The sequence below is a fragment of the Euwallacea fornicatus genome, chromosome 23 (assembly GCF_040115645.1).
Source record: "Euwallacea fornicatus isolate EFF26 chromosome 23, ASM4011564v1, whole genome shotgun sequence".
Taxonomy (NCBI): Eukaryota; Metazoa; Arthropoda; class Insecta; order Coleoptera; family Curculionidae; genus Euwallacea; species Euwallacea fornicatus.
The window spans coordinates 1,020,970-1,039,864 of NC_089563.1; the positions used below are offsets into that span (position 1 = coordinate 1,020,970).

Here is an 18,895-nt window from a genome sequence, read left to right on the forward strand (position 1 = left end):
CTAAAAAATCTTGAATGGATTTTGTTTCTTCGGAAAACCCAGAGACGTGACAATTTTTCTTTTAAGGGGGATATTTTTAGATTATAAATTCGTAGGTGTAGAGCCATCCCCCTAAACGGAGTGGTAACCCCTTCAAAAATCTTAAATGGAACGGGGGGTCAAGTGGCACATCAAATCAAACGTGTTTCAACTCTCTTTACCAGTATGCTGAAATGTCTTCCTCCGCCTTTAAATATAGTAAAAAACCGTTTTAAATCATCGGTGAAATAAATCGAAAAAAATTCAATTTTAAATAATGTTTTATTCAATTTGCGACCCATTTACATCCATACAACAACAAAGTCTTTGTTCAAACTCTGCCCGAACGTTTTGTAACATTTCCGGAGTTGTTTTGCCATATGCTATCGCTACTCGATGGAAATGATCTTGTCAAGAGGTAGATTTCCTTTTATAAACAACAGTTTTTAAATGACTCCATAAAAAAGTCCAACGGTATTAAATCAGGCGATCTTGGGGTACACTCGATGAAACCTCTTTTACCAATCCAATGTTCGGGAAAATGTTGATCCAAAAAGTGACGTACAGGAACTGCATGGTGTGACTAAACGCCATCCTCTTGAAAAAATATATCATTCTCTGGGATCTGATCGTCGTTTTGAAGGATATCCACGATATGAGAGTAAATGAAGTCTTGAAGTAGATTGAGGTAAGATTCACCCGTCAGATTATTAGGTAGAAAAAAAAAGAACTGAACAGCTCCGACAATCGCCTGATTTAACACCATTGGACTTTTTCTTACAAGGTCATTTAAAAATTGTTGTTTATAAACATAAACCGAAATCTACCTCTTTAGAAGATGTTCGTCATCAAATAGTGATAGAGTGTGGTGAAAAAGCTTCCGAAATGCTACAAAGCTTTCAGGAAGGAGTTGAACAAAGACTTTATTATTGCACGGAAATAAATAGGTCGCAATTGGAAAACTTAATTAAATAAAACATTTAAAACTTTATATTTTTCGATTTATATCACCGATGTTTTAAAATGGTTTTTTTACGATATTTAAAGGCGGAACAAAACAATTTCAGCGTACTTGTAAAGAGAATTAAAATACCTTTGATTTAATGTGCTACTTGACCTCCCGTTCCTTTGAAGATTCTTAAAGGGTTTGCCACCCTGTTTAGGGGATTGACTCTACACCTACAAGTTTATAATTTAAAAATGATCCTCTTAAAAGTAAAATTGCCGTGTCTCAGGGGTTTCCGAAGAAAAAAAATCTATTCAAGATATTTCAGGTGGACTGTTTTAAATGAGCCACCTTATACGTACAAAGATCAACGGACACGGTTTGATATTCTTCACTAAGGCTCAACGCTAATACAGAGTTAACCATGCAACCCGTAATACGCCACTATCGTAGGCCAATGAAATACGGTCATTGGCTAGAATCGACCATTTTAAATCCAAGTAAAATATTTTTAAAATGGTGGCACTTCCGATTGTACCGAAAGTGGCTACCAACTTCGTTTTTTTTTTTTTAATTAAACCCAATTTCGGCACCATTTTCTAATTTTTGGTTAAATTTTAAGGCCAGTTTATATAAAATGTTTTATGTATAACATTTACCGTTTCCGAGTTATAAAGGAAAATTTCGAAATTTTACGAATTTTGGAGTGAATTTTCTGGGACGCAATAAGCTAAATTTCGAGCATTTTAACTTGAAAAAAGTCTTGTATAATCACTTCTTTGTCCAGAGTCGGTCCAGGAAATTTTAATAATATTCGATACAGAATTAAGTTCGAAAATTGAAAACGCCTTTAGATACAGCATGTCTCGTTTGGAATAATCGAGTTGTTGAGAATTGGAATCATTAAACTTCAGAGGCATATTTTGAGGTTTGTGGGCGACTTTTTATCAAATTGAAATACATGAAAACATAGCTTACAAAGTCTGTTTGAGCTATCGAACACCGCTTTGAAAATTCGCAGCGGATTTCCATGGAAATTTACAGCTGTCAAATTTTTTTAATTTTCCGATACAAGTCGGAAAAGGCAAATTTCAGACACAAAGCGCTCTACATCAACTGACTTTAATATTCAACGGAACGTCCGAAAATAATAAGAAGCATTAAAATGTTCCATTTAGAATAATGAACATCCGATACAACCGGAAGTGCCGCTATTTCGAAAATATTTCACTTTAATTGTAATTGGTCGATTCTAGCTTCAAACCAAAAAACAATTTCTAGTGAACGAATTGCAAGACGAACCCTGTATATGTCACATAATATCGCGTGAGGTAATAACTAGTAATGCGGAAATTGAGATTTTACCGCTCGCTGATTGCAGTTTCAGACCAAGCGACCTGAATAGACGTTCGATTAACATTTCCCCGCATTTTAACACTTTTTTTCCTTTACCTCTTTTGCATTTTCCCGTAAACCCTGCGTAGTTACATTGACGCCAATAAACCATACATGTTTAAACTCTGCATCCGACCATTTTTAACTTTTTTAGTGGCTTGAATGATTGGCGTCAGTTTACTGACACAGAAAATTTCGTCTGACTAAAGTCAATTTCACATGTGCATATAGTGTACTTAAGCCAGTCTTTTTTCATGGAAAAAATACAAAGATTTTGAAGGGCCAGTAACTGAGACCAATAATTCCAGGACATTGACGTCAACAATTCATATTAATGAGTATGCTAAAATAGTTGATTTTTTTGGCGCCATTAACTACACTGGAGCCAATAAATCGTGCATATACAGGGTGAGTCGGGAGGATCGTGCCAAACTTCAGGAGCGTGTTGTACATGAAAAATAAATGTAAAAAAACTCAAATGTTATTATCCGATTTTCGTTTGTTTACAAGTTATAGCGTAAATAAAATTAAAACATAAAGGTTAAGCAACATTTAGACGAAACATTTCCTGGACGTTGGATTGGTCGTGGTGGCCCTATTAGTTGGCCTCCAAGGTCTCCAGACCTCACACCACTAGACTATTGTTTGTGGGGTTGGTTTAAAACTGAAGTGTACAGAGTAAAAGTGGACACTCAAGATGCACTAATTCAACGCATTAGAAATGCTGCAGCTGCTAGTAAAGAAAGACATGAAACAATCAGGAGCGCAACGAATGCTCTTCATAGACGAAGCTGAAAATGTTTAGAAGTTAATGGCAATATTTTTTAACATTTACTATGATATCCAAACGTTAATTTATGGAATTTCTTATGAAATTTATAATTTTTTTAAATTTTATGTTTTAATTTTATTTACGCTATAACTTGTAAACAAACGAAAATCGGATAACAACATTTGAGTTTTTTTACATTTATTTTTCATGTACAACACGCTCCTGAAGTTTAGCACGGTCCTCCCGACTCACCCTGTATACATCTTGCTTAAAATAGAGTTTACACGAGCACGTTTATGCATCCAAACTATGTGTTGATTTTTCCACTAACGCCAAAAAACTTTCGTTGGTTTTTAGAATATTAGTAGTCCGAATTATTGGCGCTGATTTATTGGCACTTCGAAATTTTAGTATGTACACGTGCAAAAACAGGCATTAATCAACTGGCGCCAAGGTTTTATTGGAACATAATGGCGATTATAATTGGCGGTTATTGAAAGGCGAAGGGCGCCGTTTTTGCAGAAATCTTCGGCTCACTTAACAAGTCGAAATATACGTTAGAGGTAGATTTTATCGTATAAGTTCCTTCGAAGATATCCTGGAATTAGAGCTTCGCGTTTCAGAATATTTAATTAAAATTCTTCGCTATGTTCGTTATTAATGAGGAAATTTTCAAAACATATTCTTTAACGAAGATTAACTTTAAAGTCACAGACTCATTGGGTGAGTCTCGATACAACAGCATCTTTTTCGCATATTACTCCAGGTTGAGGAATACAAAGTATTCTCTGAGAAATAGTAGAAATCTCATGGAGTAACTTATCAAGTTCAACTGATTTGCAATTACTCGCGTTCGGAGGGGCACCGAGGACAATCGCAATAGACGACAAAATACAAAGCAGACTACCGTGAATTATCTGGAAACACTTCGATGAGAGAAACTAAAATTAATTCTCCAAAGTACAGTAATCCACAAGAATTGATTAGCAGATGCTTTGGTACTCTTTTAACAAAATTTGCACCTTCTCTTTATTGCCCTCCAAACTCTCTCAAAAAGGGTTTTCCCTAATGACAAATTTCTGAACGCGAACTGAGTGAAGCTGAATTAAACTAGTCTAAATCAGGCTAAGTTCCTATCACTGAACTGAATTATAGCTCGTTCATGTAATAATTAATTAGCTCCAAAATTGCACGAGTTCATATAGTGAGAAAATCAAAAAGATGAAAAGCAACTGAACTCTTTCAAATTTAAATCAGGCACCTCGGATATTATGGTTTTTGGTAAATAATTTACAGAAAAGATGTTTACGATACACTCTTACATAGAGGACCGGATAGAGTCTCGCATAAACCCTGTAATAATTGAAGGAAATAATTTTTACGAGAATGCGGTAACACGTCAAATCTTATTTTTAGTTGTACACTTTTTGACATAACAAACATGTATACAGGATCATCCATATAGTAATTAAATGTATTTTTTCATCGTTTTCTTATGAAACTGTATATACAGGGTGTCCCACTAAGACGTTCACGGAGGATGACTAAATAAGTATTAGTCTTAGAGAAAAAGTGTGAAGATAAAATTCACTTTATTTTTCCAACATTATAAACTAAAAATATTTTTGTTCATACATGGTATACCAGAATGCGTGTACAATATGAATCTTCGTTATTTTACATTGAGCTCCAAATTTTTTTGCCACTTTCGAGTTGCTCCTTAAATTTTAAAGTCAGTTTATGTAAAGTATCTAATGTTTAAAATTTACAACTTTCGACTTATTTCGAAAAATTTGAAAATTTTGACAGCTGCACGATCCCATGGAAATCGGTATTGTGCCCTACCTACTGCGAATTTTGAGAATCGATTTTCTAGGGCTTCAAAGGGACTTAACAAGCTACGTTTTGGAGTATTTGAATTTTAGAAAAGCTCTTCCATAAACCTTGAAGTATGCTTTCCACATTACATGTCTTCAAATCCTCGTAACTTGCTTACTTGAAAGTGAATCTCCCCTATTTCATTACTCATTATGCTTCCTTTAATGATAACGCATAAATTTTATCAAGTATATTTCAGATGTATCTCTAATAGTTTTTGAGATTTTTTGGCTTTATTAATATTGTGTGTAATTTCAATTTATCTATGAAGAACAACTCTTTGTTTTCAGTTAATTAGTTGATGTTTTAACTTAATAAATTGATTAGAGATTATTTATTGTTTAAAAAAAAATAATTTTTCTAAAAATGAATTAATGCAAATGGTACATGCGCATGGAGCTAGTTACGGAAATTACCTATTGGCAAGTAAGATACACCGGCAGAATTTTCCCAATATCGAACGATCCCCCCCCCCCTCTCATGTTTCAATTTTTAAGAAGCTCAAAGAACGATTTGAGAAAACCGAAAATGTGAATTACACGAAGAAAAACCAGAGAAAAAAAACGTTTCAAATGAAGAGAACGAACTTTTAGTTCTTCAAAGCTAAGCTGAGAACCCCCATAATTCATGCCGACGCCTGCAGTTAGAAATTGGTATTTCTAAGTCTACTATAAGTAAAATTACAAAAAAATCTAAGTTGTATCCATGCCATATTCAGTTATTTCAAGAACTGAATAATAATGATTTTGTTAGTCGGTAAAATTTTTGTAATTGGGCCATAGACGAGAATCAGCGGAATCCGAACTTTTTTAATGCAGTTTTGTTAAACGACAAAACAACTTTTCACAGGAATGGATTTGTAAATAAACCTAATGTTCATTATTATGATAATGAAAATTCTCATTTTTTTTTACCCCTGAATCATCAACGTAAATGAACATTGAACGTATGGGCGGGGATTATTGAAACTTAAATAATAGGTTCCTATTTCTTCAAAAACTCTATTATAGAGAGACACGTTAATCTTTTTTGCAAAATGGTTTTGAGGGCTTTTTAGAAGCACTGCCATTAGAAACTATTAGACTCAAATGGCTACAATTAGACAGTGCTCCGCCACACTTTAGCCGTCCAGTAAGGGAATATTTTAATGCCATTTTTGAAAATAAATGGATAGGAAGGGGAGGATCTATTAATTGATCAGCTAGATGGCCCGATGTAACCAAATAATATATCTTTTTATAGGAACATATAAAAGAAAAAATATATAAAAGAAGAAGTATATAGAACCGTTTCTACAACAAAAGAAAACTTGAAAGATAGAATTAGAAATATAATTCAGCCGATTCATGAGCAAACCTTAAGAAGGCTACATGTAGCATTTTTAAAACTAATCCGTATTTGCCGATAACAAAATGGTAGGCATATAGAACAGTTGTTAGAATATACCTAATATATTAAATTATTTTATTTGTTTACTTTAATTTTGTTAGCACTGAGGAACGAATAACTTTTTTTTTCTTTCAAATTCTTTCTTGGCTAGCTTTTGAGCGACCTATAAAATTTTCAAGTATAGGTAATTTTGAATCACACACGGTATCAATAAAATTTAAAAAATCTCGAAAAATATTAGAGATACATCTAAAACATGTTTAATAAAATTTAAGTGTTGTCATTAAAGGAAGCATATTGAGTAATAAAATAACGGGGGTCCCATTTGAAGTAAGCATGTTGCGACGGTTTGAAGTTACGCAATTTTGAAGGCATATTTCGAGGGTTTTAGAGAGTTTTTCTAAAATTCAAATACGCCAAAACATAGCTTGTTAGGTTCTCTCGAAATCCCAGAAGATCGATTCTCAAAATTCGCAGCAATTAGGGCACAATACCGATGTCCTTGGGACTATGTAGCCGTAATAACGCAAATGTGGTAAACTTCAAATATCAGATACCTTATATAAACTGGCCTTAAAATTTGACGAGCAATGTTAAAAAAATTAGAGGATTGTATTTAAAATAACGAACTTTCACATCGTATAAGCTTTATGGTGTACCCTGTATAGGCAAAAATATTTTTAGTTTATTATATTGGAAAACTAAACTTAACTTTATCTTTGCATTTTTTCTCTAAGACTAGTAGTTATTAATTTTTCTTCCGCGAACATCTTAGTGGGGAACCCTGAATATTATGAGATTTTTGAGTTCTTTGAGAAATCCTGAACATATGTCATGTACAATAACATACCCATGTCTAAATTCAAGAGATATTGAAGTGTTGGCATTTAGATTGGCCTGCTAGGTCGCCCGACCTCACCCCTAAGGACTTTTTTTACGTGCTTATCTAAAATATAAGGTGTGTTTAAGTAAGCCCGACGATATAGAAGAGTCGAAAAATAAAATTACTCAAGAAGCTTAAGAAATACAACAGTTTTAAAACTTCCCATTATCCCTCGATTCCCCGCAGCTTTTGACAATTTGTCTAATGTTTAAAGCCATTTTTCAATCGTCAAATTACAGTCAAATTTGGCGATCAACTACGGTTAAATTTTAATAAATGACATTCAACGCCATTTAAATAAAACGTCCGTAGGTGGGTATTAAATGTTGTAAATTCCAGATCTCTCCCTTTAGTATAATCGCGAATATCGGAAAACACATAAATAAGCAGAATGCCATTGTTTATCGCATCAGAGTGCAATGATTTCACAGAACTGCAGCAATAATAATGCCAATTAGCAGGTTCATAGAACATTCATATAGCTCAATGCCCTGTAACGTCATCAATAATGCCCCGGCATTAGAGCTCTTATTTGACAACAAGAATAACATTCACGTTGTACAACTGTTTTGAATAATAGTGGAAAAATCGTAACATGGTCGCTTTGGAAACTGGTATAAAAAGAGGGGCATCATTCGCCAAATAACGCTCTTTGCGGCCCTAAAAAATTCGCTCTAGTTTCCAACAAAGTTAAACTTTTACAGCAGTCTGCCCAGCTTGAAAAGAAAGGAAACTGCAGCAACACTCTACTTCTATTTAAGTTCGTACTTTAAAAACTTTCTACAAAAATTAAATTACTGCGCTGCATAAGGAACATACACAATATTTTGTGTAGGTAATTCGTTATGCTCGAACTTTTCCACTAATCAGCATCCCTTTATTTCGACCTCTACCCGAACAATACCCCTTTACATGATGTAACGTATAAAGACACTAATAAATGTAGCAGGCTCTGTGTTCTTGTATGGGTAAAGTGCTTTTATTTCTTTTTTAAATTCCCATTTTCCGAAGCAGCTGTCGTATCGTATTTGCTTATCCTGGATAAATAAATAAACACCATTACCTTTAAAAATTCACTCGATGTAAACTATATATATATATATATACCGGGTGTTCCATCTTAACGGAAACAGCTTAATATCTCGTGAATTATTCGACTTAAAAAAAAAATGTTTTAAACAAAAGTTGTAGAATATCGGGGGGCAAGAGAGATGGCAATGATCTCTTTTTTACAGCGAGTTGCTGTCAAGGTTATTTGAAAGTCAACTTTGACATTTCAAATAGAAACCTGTATTTTTTTATCACAGATTTATTCCTATTGTGATTCTAGATACTTTTTATAGGAAACTTTTTTTTAAGTAAGGTCTAGTTTAATGGTTATAAGCTGCGAGACACGTTTTAATATTGTATAATACACTTTAAGGAATGCAATGTAACACTAAGTACTCTATCAAGTGTTCAAATGTACTAGCATTTTCCTTACTTGCTTGACAATATTGACATCAAAACAAGAATGATGATGTGGTTTCAACAGGATGGGGCACCTCCCCACTTCGCCCGCGGAGTTCGAGATTATTTGAACGAAATAATGCCTCAACGTCGGATAGGCCGAGGAGGTCCCGTCCTATGGCCGGCAAGAAGTCCCGATTTGACCCCGCTAGATTTTTTTCTGTGGGGTCGTCTGAAAAATGTAGTTTATCGCCAGAAACCAACAACATGCGAAGATATGCAGCAAAGAATTATTAATGCATGTGCAAATATCCCGCAACAAGTATTACTGCAAACAACACAACATTTTCACCGCAGAATACAACTCTGTCTTCAGGAAAATGCTAGTACATTTGAACACTTGATAGAGTAATTAGTGTTACATTGCATTCCTTAAAGTGTATTATACAATATTAAAACGTGTCTCGCAGCTTATAACCATGAAACTAGATGTTACTTTAAAAAAAGTTTCCTATAAAAAGTATCTAGAATCACAATAGGAATAAATCTGTGATAAAAAAATACAGGTTTCTATTTGAAATGTCAAAGTTGACTTTCAAATAACCTTGACAGCAACTCGCTGTAAAAAAGAGATCATTGCCATCTCTCTTGCCTCCCGATATTCTACAACTTTTGTTTAAAACATTTTTTTTTTAAGTCGAATAATTCACGAGATATTAAGCTGTTTCCATCAAGATGGGAGACCTGGTTCTGGACCTGGTCTTTCAGCCTTAAATATGAAAACTCAATATCAAAGAATAATAATTAGACAGGATTGTATTTGCTTTGACTTGTGCGCCAAAAGAGGCTAAACAGAGCTCTTTCCTTGCAATGGAAATAAATGAGTGAAAGAAATCATAAACGAAAAGGTTATTTTGGGGATGATTCCAGAAGTTCCAGTTTTCCATCAAGAAGTAGTTTGTAAGAAAAATCAATACCGTCAAGGATATGATGGCTGCGTATCCATGTAAAATAAATCTGGATTCATTTAGTCCCAAATTTCCTCTCTCTACTGTGATTAAACAAAGGCAACTAATTATGACGGTAATTTATCCTCATTTTAAAACCACTCACTTTCCAACATTGAGACTGCACTAAATTCATAGACCAGAAACTCAAGCCAAGTTTTAATTATTTCAGATCCAAAATGGAAAACTTCTGAAGAACAAGTTGGGGGAATACAATGTGGAGGCAGATCTGTCTTATCTCAGCTCTAATTCTCCTCATGCAAATTGCGTCGAATGAAGCAGGAAAAAGGACATGTGGAGGCACTTACACGGCTGCAAGAGGCATTCTTGCCACTCCCAACTTTCCAGGTATGCTAATTGCGCTACGGCAGGGTGCACAATGTCCCCGTGTCGTTCTGTTTAGCATTTTAACATCAGCGTAATGCCGTTTTCATATTTAAATTAATCAAAATTTATTTTCCTTCTACCTCCGTTTGGCGGCGATAATCCGCACCTAACAACAATGGAAACTTTACTTTCAGGAAATATAAGCGCGGCTTTGCATGGGCCCATTACTTGGAAATAATGCAAAACTTTTTCTATATCAATCACGTTAAGCCTCCCAAAGGAGGGCTTGTTATGCCTGGAAAAAAGACGCACCTCTGAGAAAAACTCAGAGGGAATCCTGTATTAATGGCGCTTTTATAAACTTGCCTCGGCGATAATAACTTTTTGAGATCTTCTATGAGTCGGCGAGGGCAATTGAGAGTCATTGATCGTGCTCCAAAGATCACTTGCTGCACATCTAATGATGTTATTATGGACATTGGAAAGCCGCTTTTTGATAAAAACTTGTATTAGTAATATGTCGACGGGCGCCCCAGCAATAGATACATCAAATGTGAACCGTACGGGAAATTTCCAAGAGATAAAAAAAAGTTGAAGAAAGGGCTGATGTATCACCATAAAAAAAATTTAAATCAACCACCCGATGAAAAATTCTGGTCCTTTCTGCACGGAAATGGCTAAGAACCATCCGCTTGTGCCTTGCAAATGGACATGAAAGCTACAAGAAAAGAATCATCGACTTCCATTGAAGCATTCTCTAGTTATAGTAAAAAACATGTTTTTTTTTTAGAAGTTCAAACATCAACAGCGTATAAACGACACTTAAAAAAATTTTTTTTCATTCAAATAATTTCATGATATCATTTTTAGCATGCATTTTCCGAACACCCTGTAAATAAGATTCAATTACCCCTAGATCCACTATGGAAACATGTTTTTTAATCCAGCAATTTTCTAGTGAGAACCAGGCAACGAACTAAATGGCAGAAAAAATTTCAATTGCTAAGAATCTTGAAAGTCTGTGAAGATATCCCAATGATTTTTTGAGTGTGCTTGCTGACTCTTGTTGAGGTTTCCTTTCTCCGTAATACGAAAAGTTTACATTTGAAGTAATTTAAAGGCATGGGCATGTTTTTAAAGTAGGCACTAAGAAGATAAATAAGAGCAGCAATTTTAGGAAATTGCGAAGTCTGAAACAATTATGAAACGCTGCTGATTTAAAGATTGTGGCACGCCAATGTTTACAGTGAGTTCCGTAGCGGTTCTCTCAAATGTAAACGGAATAATCTAAAAGTTCTGTAAAATTTGACAAATTGTGCAGGCGTAGTAGAACCATGGGCGTACTGGGAAAAATTTTCAGTCTTCGAGTCAAGTGGTCTTAAATTTAGCGGAATGCGTGCAAAAAAACACACATACATATCTATATTTGTTAAAATCTAGATCCTTTTCTACGAAGCGACCTTTTTAATTAATTGCGATCCTATATTTGTTCAGTTGAGTATTTCCATAAGTTCCCCCTTCAAAGAGAAGCCAAAGTAAAAAGAAATTAAATTTTGACCGTTGTAAATGTATCTGGCAAAAAAAATGCTTCGCCGTGACAATGCTTACAGCACTGCCGTGACCAGGATTCGAACCTGGGTTACTACGGCCACAACGTAGGGTCCTAACCACTAGACGATCACGGCTACGGAAGACTGAAGAATCGGTCCATAAACGTCGATTTCGAGCTATTATTTCAGGCTATAATTACAAAATTTCACACTTTGTCACACTCCAATAAGTCCCTTTAATCGAGTCTTATATTAGTTGCGCGAAGTATTTATACTCGATAATAGCGAAATTTCGCGCTTAGATCTAATTAACGATATGAGAAGTTATTCGTATGCAAATCGTTCTGTAGTTGTTTTTCTATCGAAGTATCGAGAGCAAAGGCAGAAGGGGACAAGCGAGAACGGTGATCTGATTACCAAAAAAAAATTCTAACCATCCCAATTAACCCGGTGAAGATCGATTTAAGAAAATAGTAGCTGGAAAATATCATCAAAAAGTAACTTTTTCAAAAACGTTGTGTCTTCAAAAGAAAAAAGAGAAAACGTGCAAGAAACTCAGTTACAAGAGGTCAGTAACTCCGTAAAGCAGTTGACCCGCCCTTCTTTTCTAAATCATCATTTTTAAATTACAAACCCCAATGGGATGTAGAAAAGGTGCTAAAATACAAAAACGACTATCAAAATCTAGCTTAAGCTTGATGAACTTCCACTTAAATTGCCTCTAAAACTGATAATCTGCGCTCCTCCGCTCAAACCATAGAGCTTGAACGTTGAAACCATGCCGCAATTCACTGTTACATCCTCTACCAATTGATGCAAGTTTTCAGGTATATCAAATTAGTTGGGAAAACTACCTCAATTCAAGGAGCAATTAGTACATGCCTGTGGCTCTTGGTTGTTTCATTAAGAAGTTTGTCTATTGAATGCTCTTAGATGCATCGCGACAGCCTTAAATCGATGGAATAGTTTGGTATCAGTCGTCTCAGAATCCGGAGGATTTTCATTAAAGTAATATATGGGTATGAGCAGGATTAAGTGAATAAACTGCCACGAGATATTTATTATTGTTGGGACGGAAGATGTCTTCAATAAAGTGCAACTTGTTTTAATCGCAATAACATCTGTTATTTTCTTAATTTTCGGTTATTTATTAAATAGTTTAGCATCAATGTGTCCTGCCTCCTTGCCTCGCACTCAAATGTACCTTTCCCGCAAGTTCTTCAGTGGCGGGTTGGAAGTCTTTCGGAAATTCCCAAATTACATATAGAAGTACTAAAGTTTGCAAAAAGTAGGAAAGATGTCAGAATAATCTCCTGAACTAACCTGAACTAACTAAATCGTACATACTGGAGTAAACAGAATGTCATTTCGAATACAGAGAAAAAGAAAATTCATAAGTTTTTTCCTTGATAGTTGATTAGGATTAAACCGTACCTAATCGAAATAAACTAAATAAAAGTGAATTGAACTTAAATTAAAACTAAAAATTTAGAGTAAACAGAAATTGATCAAACTAACGCGAAAGAAACTGGAACTGATGAGTTGCTGATTTTAAATGAAAAAAATAGAAATTTGAAGTGACTCGAAACTGAATGAAACTGGAGTCGACTGCAACCGATTTTTAATGTAGAGAAGGAAGAAAATTTTCGCTGCTTCTGAGTTGTTACATTTGGATTAAACTGAAGCTAATCGAAGTAACTTAAGTCAAACTGCATTGAATTGGAATTAATCTCAAATCAAGATAAACCGAAACTTTTTATGCTTCTTTATGTAGGATCCAGTGGTCAAATCAATCACCCTGTACATAGTTTTTAATTGTATTGGATTGTGTATTTCGACTACGTCGAGACAATCGGAAAGGTGGTAAATTGTAAATAGTTATGGTTAAGTTATTGTTAAGAAGATGATGTTCCCGTTTGGGGTACCCATGGTAGACTTTGGCTGATGCGTGAGAATTCCAACTGGGTTACTTTGTCGGCATGGCAGCTCCCATGAGCATCGGTGTTACTGATGATAAGCTTTGTCGGACCTTATAATGCAGACGCAATTACCGCCGACGAAGGACTTCTTATCAGCTTCAGCACCACCATCCAAGGCGACGGGTAGTGAACGCGGTGCCGCAGGCACCTCCCAACCAGGGTACGCCCATGGTGCGCCGTCAGAGGGTTTAATATTTAGAACTTCTCCGAAGACGGGGAATTCCTGTTCTATTCCAACTCCGATTCTTATTGATATTCGATTTGATTTCTAAGTGAAGACCAAAGCCGCGTCCACCCTCAGAAACACAGCTTTGAGTTATACCCAAGCCTTGCAAAATGCTAATCTTCCCATCTAAAAATCTCTCAAGTCTCCGATAAACCCTTGACCAATTCGCGGGGACGACTGAATTGTAATGATTAATGAACTGTAAATTCTTAAGGGATTGACCATTTTTCTGTGGTACGCGATTATTTGAATAATCCGCAGATTTGACAAAAATTTAAACTGTTTTTAGAATTTTTTTTGGTTGGGTCAGCGGAGGTTCGAGCTCCAAGAACGATTTCCAATGGAGAAAACTTTGCCATTCTCTTTTTGGCAACGTGCGAAGTTTATGAAGGTAGATGGATCAGATTAGCCCTTTAACGAAAAACTTCCTAAACCGCGAAGGTGACCGATTTCAAAACGCGTTTGCGTTTTTTATATGGTTCCTATCTTTTACCATTCAACTTGGAGGCCAAAACCAGCATTTTATCTATCTAAAAAGCAACAGCCGCAAATCCCTCGTTAGCATCTATCTCGCCCGTTGCCATAAACATCAATATTTAAACCTGAATAAATATGACAACCCCCTTTGTTGTCAGTTAATGGAAAATATCATGTTTACGAAAAGACCGTTCTTATCAATTAATATCATCATCTTTTATGTTCCTTTGAAGGCGTCTTCGGCGCAAAGCTCTCCTCCAAATTATTAATAGTTATATATGAAGCTTGACGTCCCAGATAACAAGTAAACGTAAGTGAATAAAGTGCATAGTTGAGGCTGCTAGATAGGCACGTTATAGTAGATATACGCTAGCTGATTGAATTTTAGTGTATATATTAAAATTCTTATTACGTTCTGCTACATGTGCAGTTTTTGCCATACCGGAATTTCGGAGGAAAGTTTGATTTTTATGGAAAATTTAATAAAAATCGTAACGTAAAGCCAGGCATCAACTAAAGTGTAGTCTGTAGGAGCATTTAATTAAAAACTTTTTTAAATTACCTTCATGATTTATAAAGCGCAGTTGCTTAAGGGTCTGGCAGCTAAAACTGAACTTTCTTCTCCAGGTCCATTCGACGTTCCCATACGATGCGAGTGGGTAATCGACGCCAGCAACGCAGTTTCCGCGAACACTTCAATCATCGTTTATCTCACTCAGCTATTTACTTTCGAAGGTAAGTTTTGATTTCTCTTTTTGTGGGCAAACCGTAAAATAACTAACTAAATCTAAAAACTCCGCATTTCCTTTTGATACATCGAGAAGGCAGCAAAGATAAACGATCGCGAAACTTGGAAAGTATTTGTTTGGATAACTTCCATTTATCGCCCCAAATGCTTGAAACAGAACCGAAATGCTGCAGCGGTCAATCCAGTCGATTTAACGCTATGCAAAGATCGATGGCATTTGCATTTTTTCCAGAGATGATTATTTACTTATTTATTGCATTTACCATCTCCGGAATTGGAAACTGAACAACTCAATTAAAATTGGATAACAATGAAACAATTCGGGCAACGAAATTGCAGTAAATGTTTTAAATTTAATTTCCAAGTAAACCAAAGAGCACCCCATAGCAAATTGGCCTGGTTGATGGTGCACTTCCATTGCCGGAATAACAAATAATGACAACAATTTCGACGTATTTGGAAATAGTTCCGAGCGGATATAGCAACTGGCAACAAATTAAATCTTTCCAGAGAAAATAATGGGTTTCAAAAGTTTGCCTGGAAAATAAATTTCTGTAGTGCTGGCAAAGTTTTATTAGCACAACGACAATACATCCAGGGAACGGTTTTAGAGTTGTTTCGCTAATGTTTATTGATGTCTGTTGCAGCAGAATTCAATTTTCGGCCAGAAGTTTCAGCATTATGGATGGACTTAAAATACAAACTTCAATCGTCAGACTTGCAGTAATCCCCAGACCGTTTTCGGGAATTTAAGGTGTCCCTCATTTAAAAGTTAAGTGATTCTGACACCTTAAAAGTCGCAACAATTTAATCCACAGCTACGTAAACTTGAGTGTAACTAGGAGGATTATACGTGAAACTTGTTTATCTTGCTGCGCCAGCCGCTTCACCTGCCGAATCGAAATCGGCCTTATTAAAGTTCCATTGCATCACAATTTCGGCTTTGAAAATTGGAAAAGTTTATTGCTAGCGGTGAACAAATTAAATTAGTTTAGGTTAAAATTTTGAAAATCATGCTCGTCATTGATCGAATGGCGGAAAAATGATATTTTCTGAGCAGATTTGTTGAGAACCTGAGAAGATGATACGAAGATTAGACGAGTTCTGAGGAAACGTTGCAGTTACCAATGTGCATTGTTAGGACCAATGGGTTCAGTAACCTGCGAATAACGCACGTAGTGTTCCCCGATATACACTCACTCTCACATGAAATGCACCAGCCAGTAACACTAATAATTAAGTCTTTGGCAAAATAATGCTTCATAATGGAGTATCAAATGATCAGACTTTCAGTAAAAAGATGCAACATTTGTTAATTAAAAAATTAATGCAATGCAAGCATGCTTTGCAACAAATTATCAATATCCTCCTGGAGTATTTCATTCCATGCTACCTCAAGATGATGTCGTAGGTCAGCCACATTGTTTAGAGACCACGGTAAATTTCGAAGACGGCGACTCATCATGTCCCAAAGATGTTCGATGGGCGATAGGTCTGGTGACCGTGCAGGCCAAGGCAGTATTTCCAATTGTACTTCTTCCAGGTCTTGACGAGTAATGTTTGCACCATGTGGTCTTGCATTATCCTGTTGGAAAATGCCATTTGGTAAAGTTTGCATGAAGGGTACTAATACTGGCCTCAGAACATTGTTAATGTAGCGACGTGCGTTTAGGGTGCTTGGAATGAACACAAGAGAAGATCTTCGACCAACACATATCGCACCCCAGACCATAACACCAAGTGTGAAAGCTGTGTGGCGCCTTTCACAAAATTGCAAATTTCTTCTTTCACCTCGGTACCGTCTGACTTTTCTACGACCATCATTGATCCATAAACTAAATCGCGACTCGTCACTGAAAACGATATTGTTCCACTCATGACTCCAATCAACTCGTTCTTGACACCAGGCCAATCTGGAAGCTTGGTGTTGGTCGGTTAGTGGCAGTCGTAGATTTGGGCGGTATGAATGCAGGCCAAAAGACGAATTCCTTCTGTAAACTGTTGCCATCGACACCCGACGATTTAGAGCTCCCATCCAATCTACTGCAACAGACATTGTTGTTTGAAATCGATCACCAATGGCCATCCGTCTAAGAAGTCGATCTTCACGTGCATTGCTGCTGCGGGGAGGACGTCCAGCTGGACGATGTTGCTGAACACTTTCTTCAGACTATGGAGACCATATTCTCGCAATCGTGGTGTGGTTCCGATTCATTCTTCGGGCAATCTCACGAAGAGAAAGTCCACCCTCCTTCATGCCGATAATTCCCCCTCTATCAAAATCCAAAACATGGGAAAAATTTCGACGCTGTCTCATTAGGGGCATTTTGAGATGTTTTGTTCACAGTTCAACAACAAAATAAACTGATATTTCCATGTAAATATTATTTTACTTATTTACAATTGAATAAAAAATCTAAAAGGTCAATGACAAAAAAACCACCGGCATTCTTTCTTTTTTACTGAAAGTCTGATCATTTGATACTCCATTATGAAGCATTATTTTGCCACAATTACAAGACTTAATTATTAGTGTTACTGGGTGGTGCATTTCATGTGTAAGTGAGTGTAGATTGCAGCAAATATCTCACAATCCTGTTTGTTGTAGTTATGGACTAAATGATTGCAAAGGACCACCATGAGTTCGCGGTCCCAGAGACACAGTGTTCGGGCAAATAAAAGAAACCAAAAACCTTTCCAACTGCAACAAAGGTTTATTGATCACAAACAACTTCGTGCAAGTTAACAACCAGAAATCGTACGAATAACAACTTCCAATGATAAACTAGCTGGTATGCTATTTAAACGTGTGTAGGAATCGTGAGTAAAGTATTCGCGTACGTGTAAGTGTTCGTGTAACGTGCAAAGTACCGAATTAAGAGTCCAAAAGCCAACAGAAGAAAGACCTCGATTTCACATTTTACAAATCTTAAATGCTGAAGTTAATAGTATCCGCACTAGACGTACCAAGCTAGGAAATCTTCATCGACACATCTGCCTGGTTTAGCTTCATAACGTAATTAATTTTAATAACGTAATTGAGGCTATATTAGACGGTAGGAGGGCTCGAAATCTGGGACGTGCTTAAATTCTGGTTCCTACAAAAAGACGAGGGAAAGGTTTATTATACAGAGATTTCTTGACTTGGAAAAATGCGTACCATCATCTGGTCATACGGACACAAAGCCTAAAGAAGTGGTAATGTTCATAGACGTAGAGTACGGGTTCCTAATCTACCTAGCCCAGATTGAATTCTAAATGTGCGTAGAACACCATTAATTAGAACTACTTGATTAACCCGGTTCTCGACCATTTAGTCCACTACACGTGTCCTATCACCTGTGGGAATTTTAAAAAAGGTTAATAGAAACATGTATGGTTGCGTTGGGGCTGCAAGTTGAAATGATAATAAAATATGAAGGGAAAAACTCGTAATTTTTTTAAAACTAAAAAATTTGATATAGCATACGCTCTGCCTGAAATCATGAGATTATGCGATTATTAATGATAAAAAAAATTATACTTTTGAAGAAGTCCTTTTCATCACCTTTTGGATAGGATTAGATACTTTATAAGTAAAGAAACCCGGACTTAACCCCTGTGTACTTTTTTTGTTTAGCAAAATAGTCGAATTAATTTATAATTATAATTAATTAATTTGAAAGACTTACCGTACAGTCACGCGCGATATAATACGGAAAGCTTACACTTTACACTTTTTACACGACGATTTGAAGCAGGTTTTGAACCTCGAAGAGGAGATTTTAAACATCTTTTTTAAACTCTGCTTTCCTAATGTAATAGTAAATACAAGGTGTCCTCGAATTACGTGGCCAAAATAATACCGCAGA

At 35.9% G+C, this 18,895-nt stretch overlaps 1 protein-coding gene and 1 non-coding gene across 3 annotated transcripts in view; one reads left to right on the forward strand and one right to left on the reverse strand.

The window, feature by feature from the left end:
* The window catches only part of LOC136346525 (uncharacterized), a 224,514-nt gene that overhangs the window by 120,151 nt on the left and 85,468 nt on the right, over window positions 1-18,895 (forward strand). For both annotated transcript variants that reach the window (XM_066295745.1, XM_066295746.1), the window contains 2 exons: window positions 9,910-10,085; window positions 14,924-15,031. In XM_066295745.1, the coding sequence (XP_066151842.1) occupies window positions 9,953-10,085; window positions 14,924-15,031 (241 nt within the window). In that variant the 5' untranslated portion in view covers window positions 9,910-9,952. The remainder of the gene's footprint in view (window positions 1-9,909; window positions 10,086-14,923; window positions 15,032-18,895) is intronic.
* Window positions 11,678-11,749, reverse strand: TRNAH-GUG (transfer RNA histidin (anticodon GUG)). Its single transcript has one exon. It is a non-coding gene; the product is annotated as a tRNA-His (tRNA).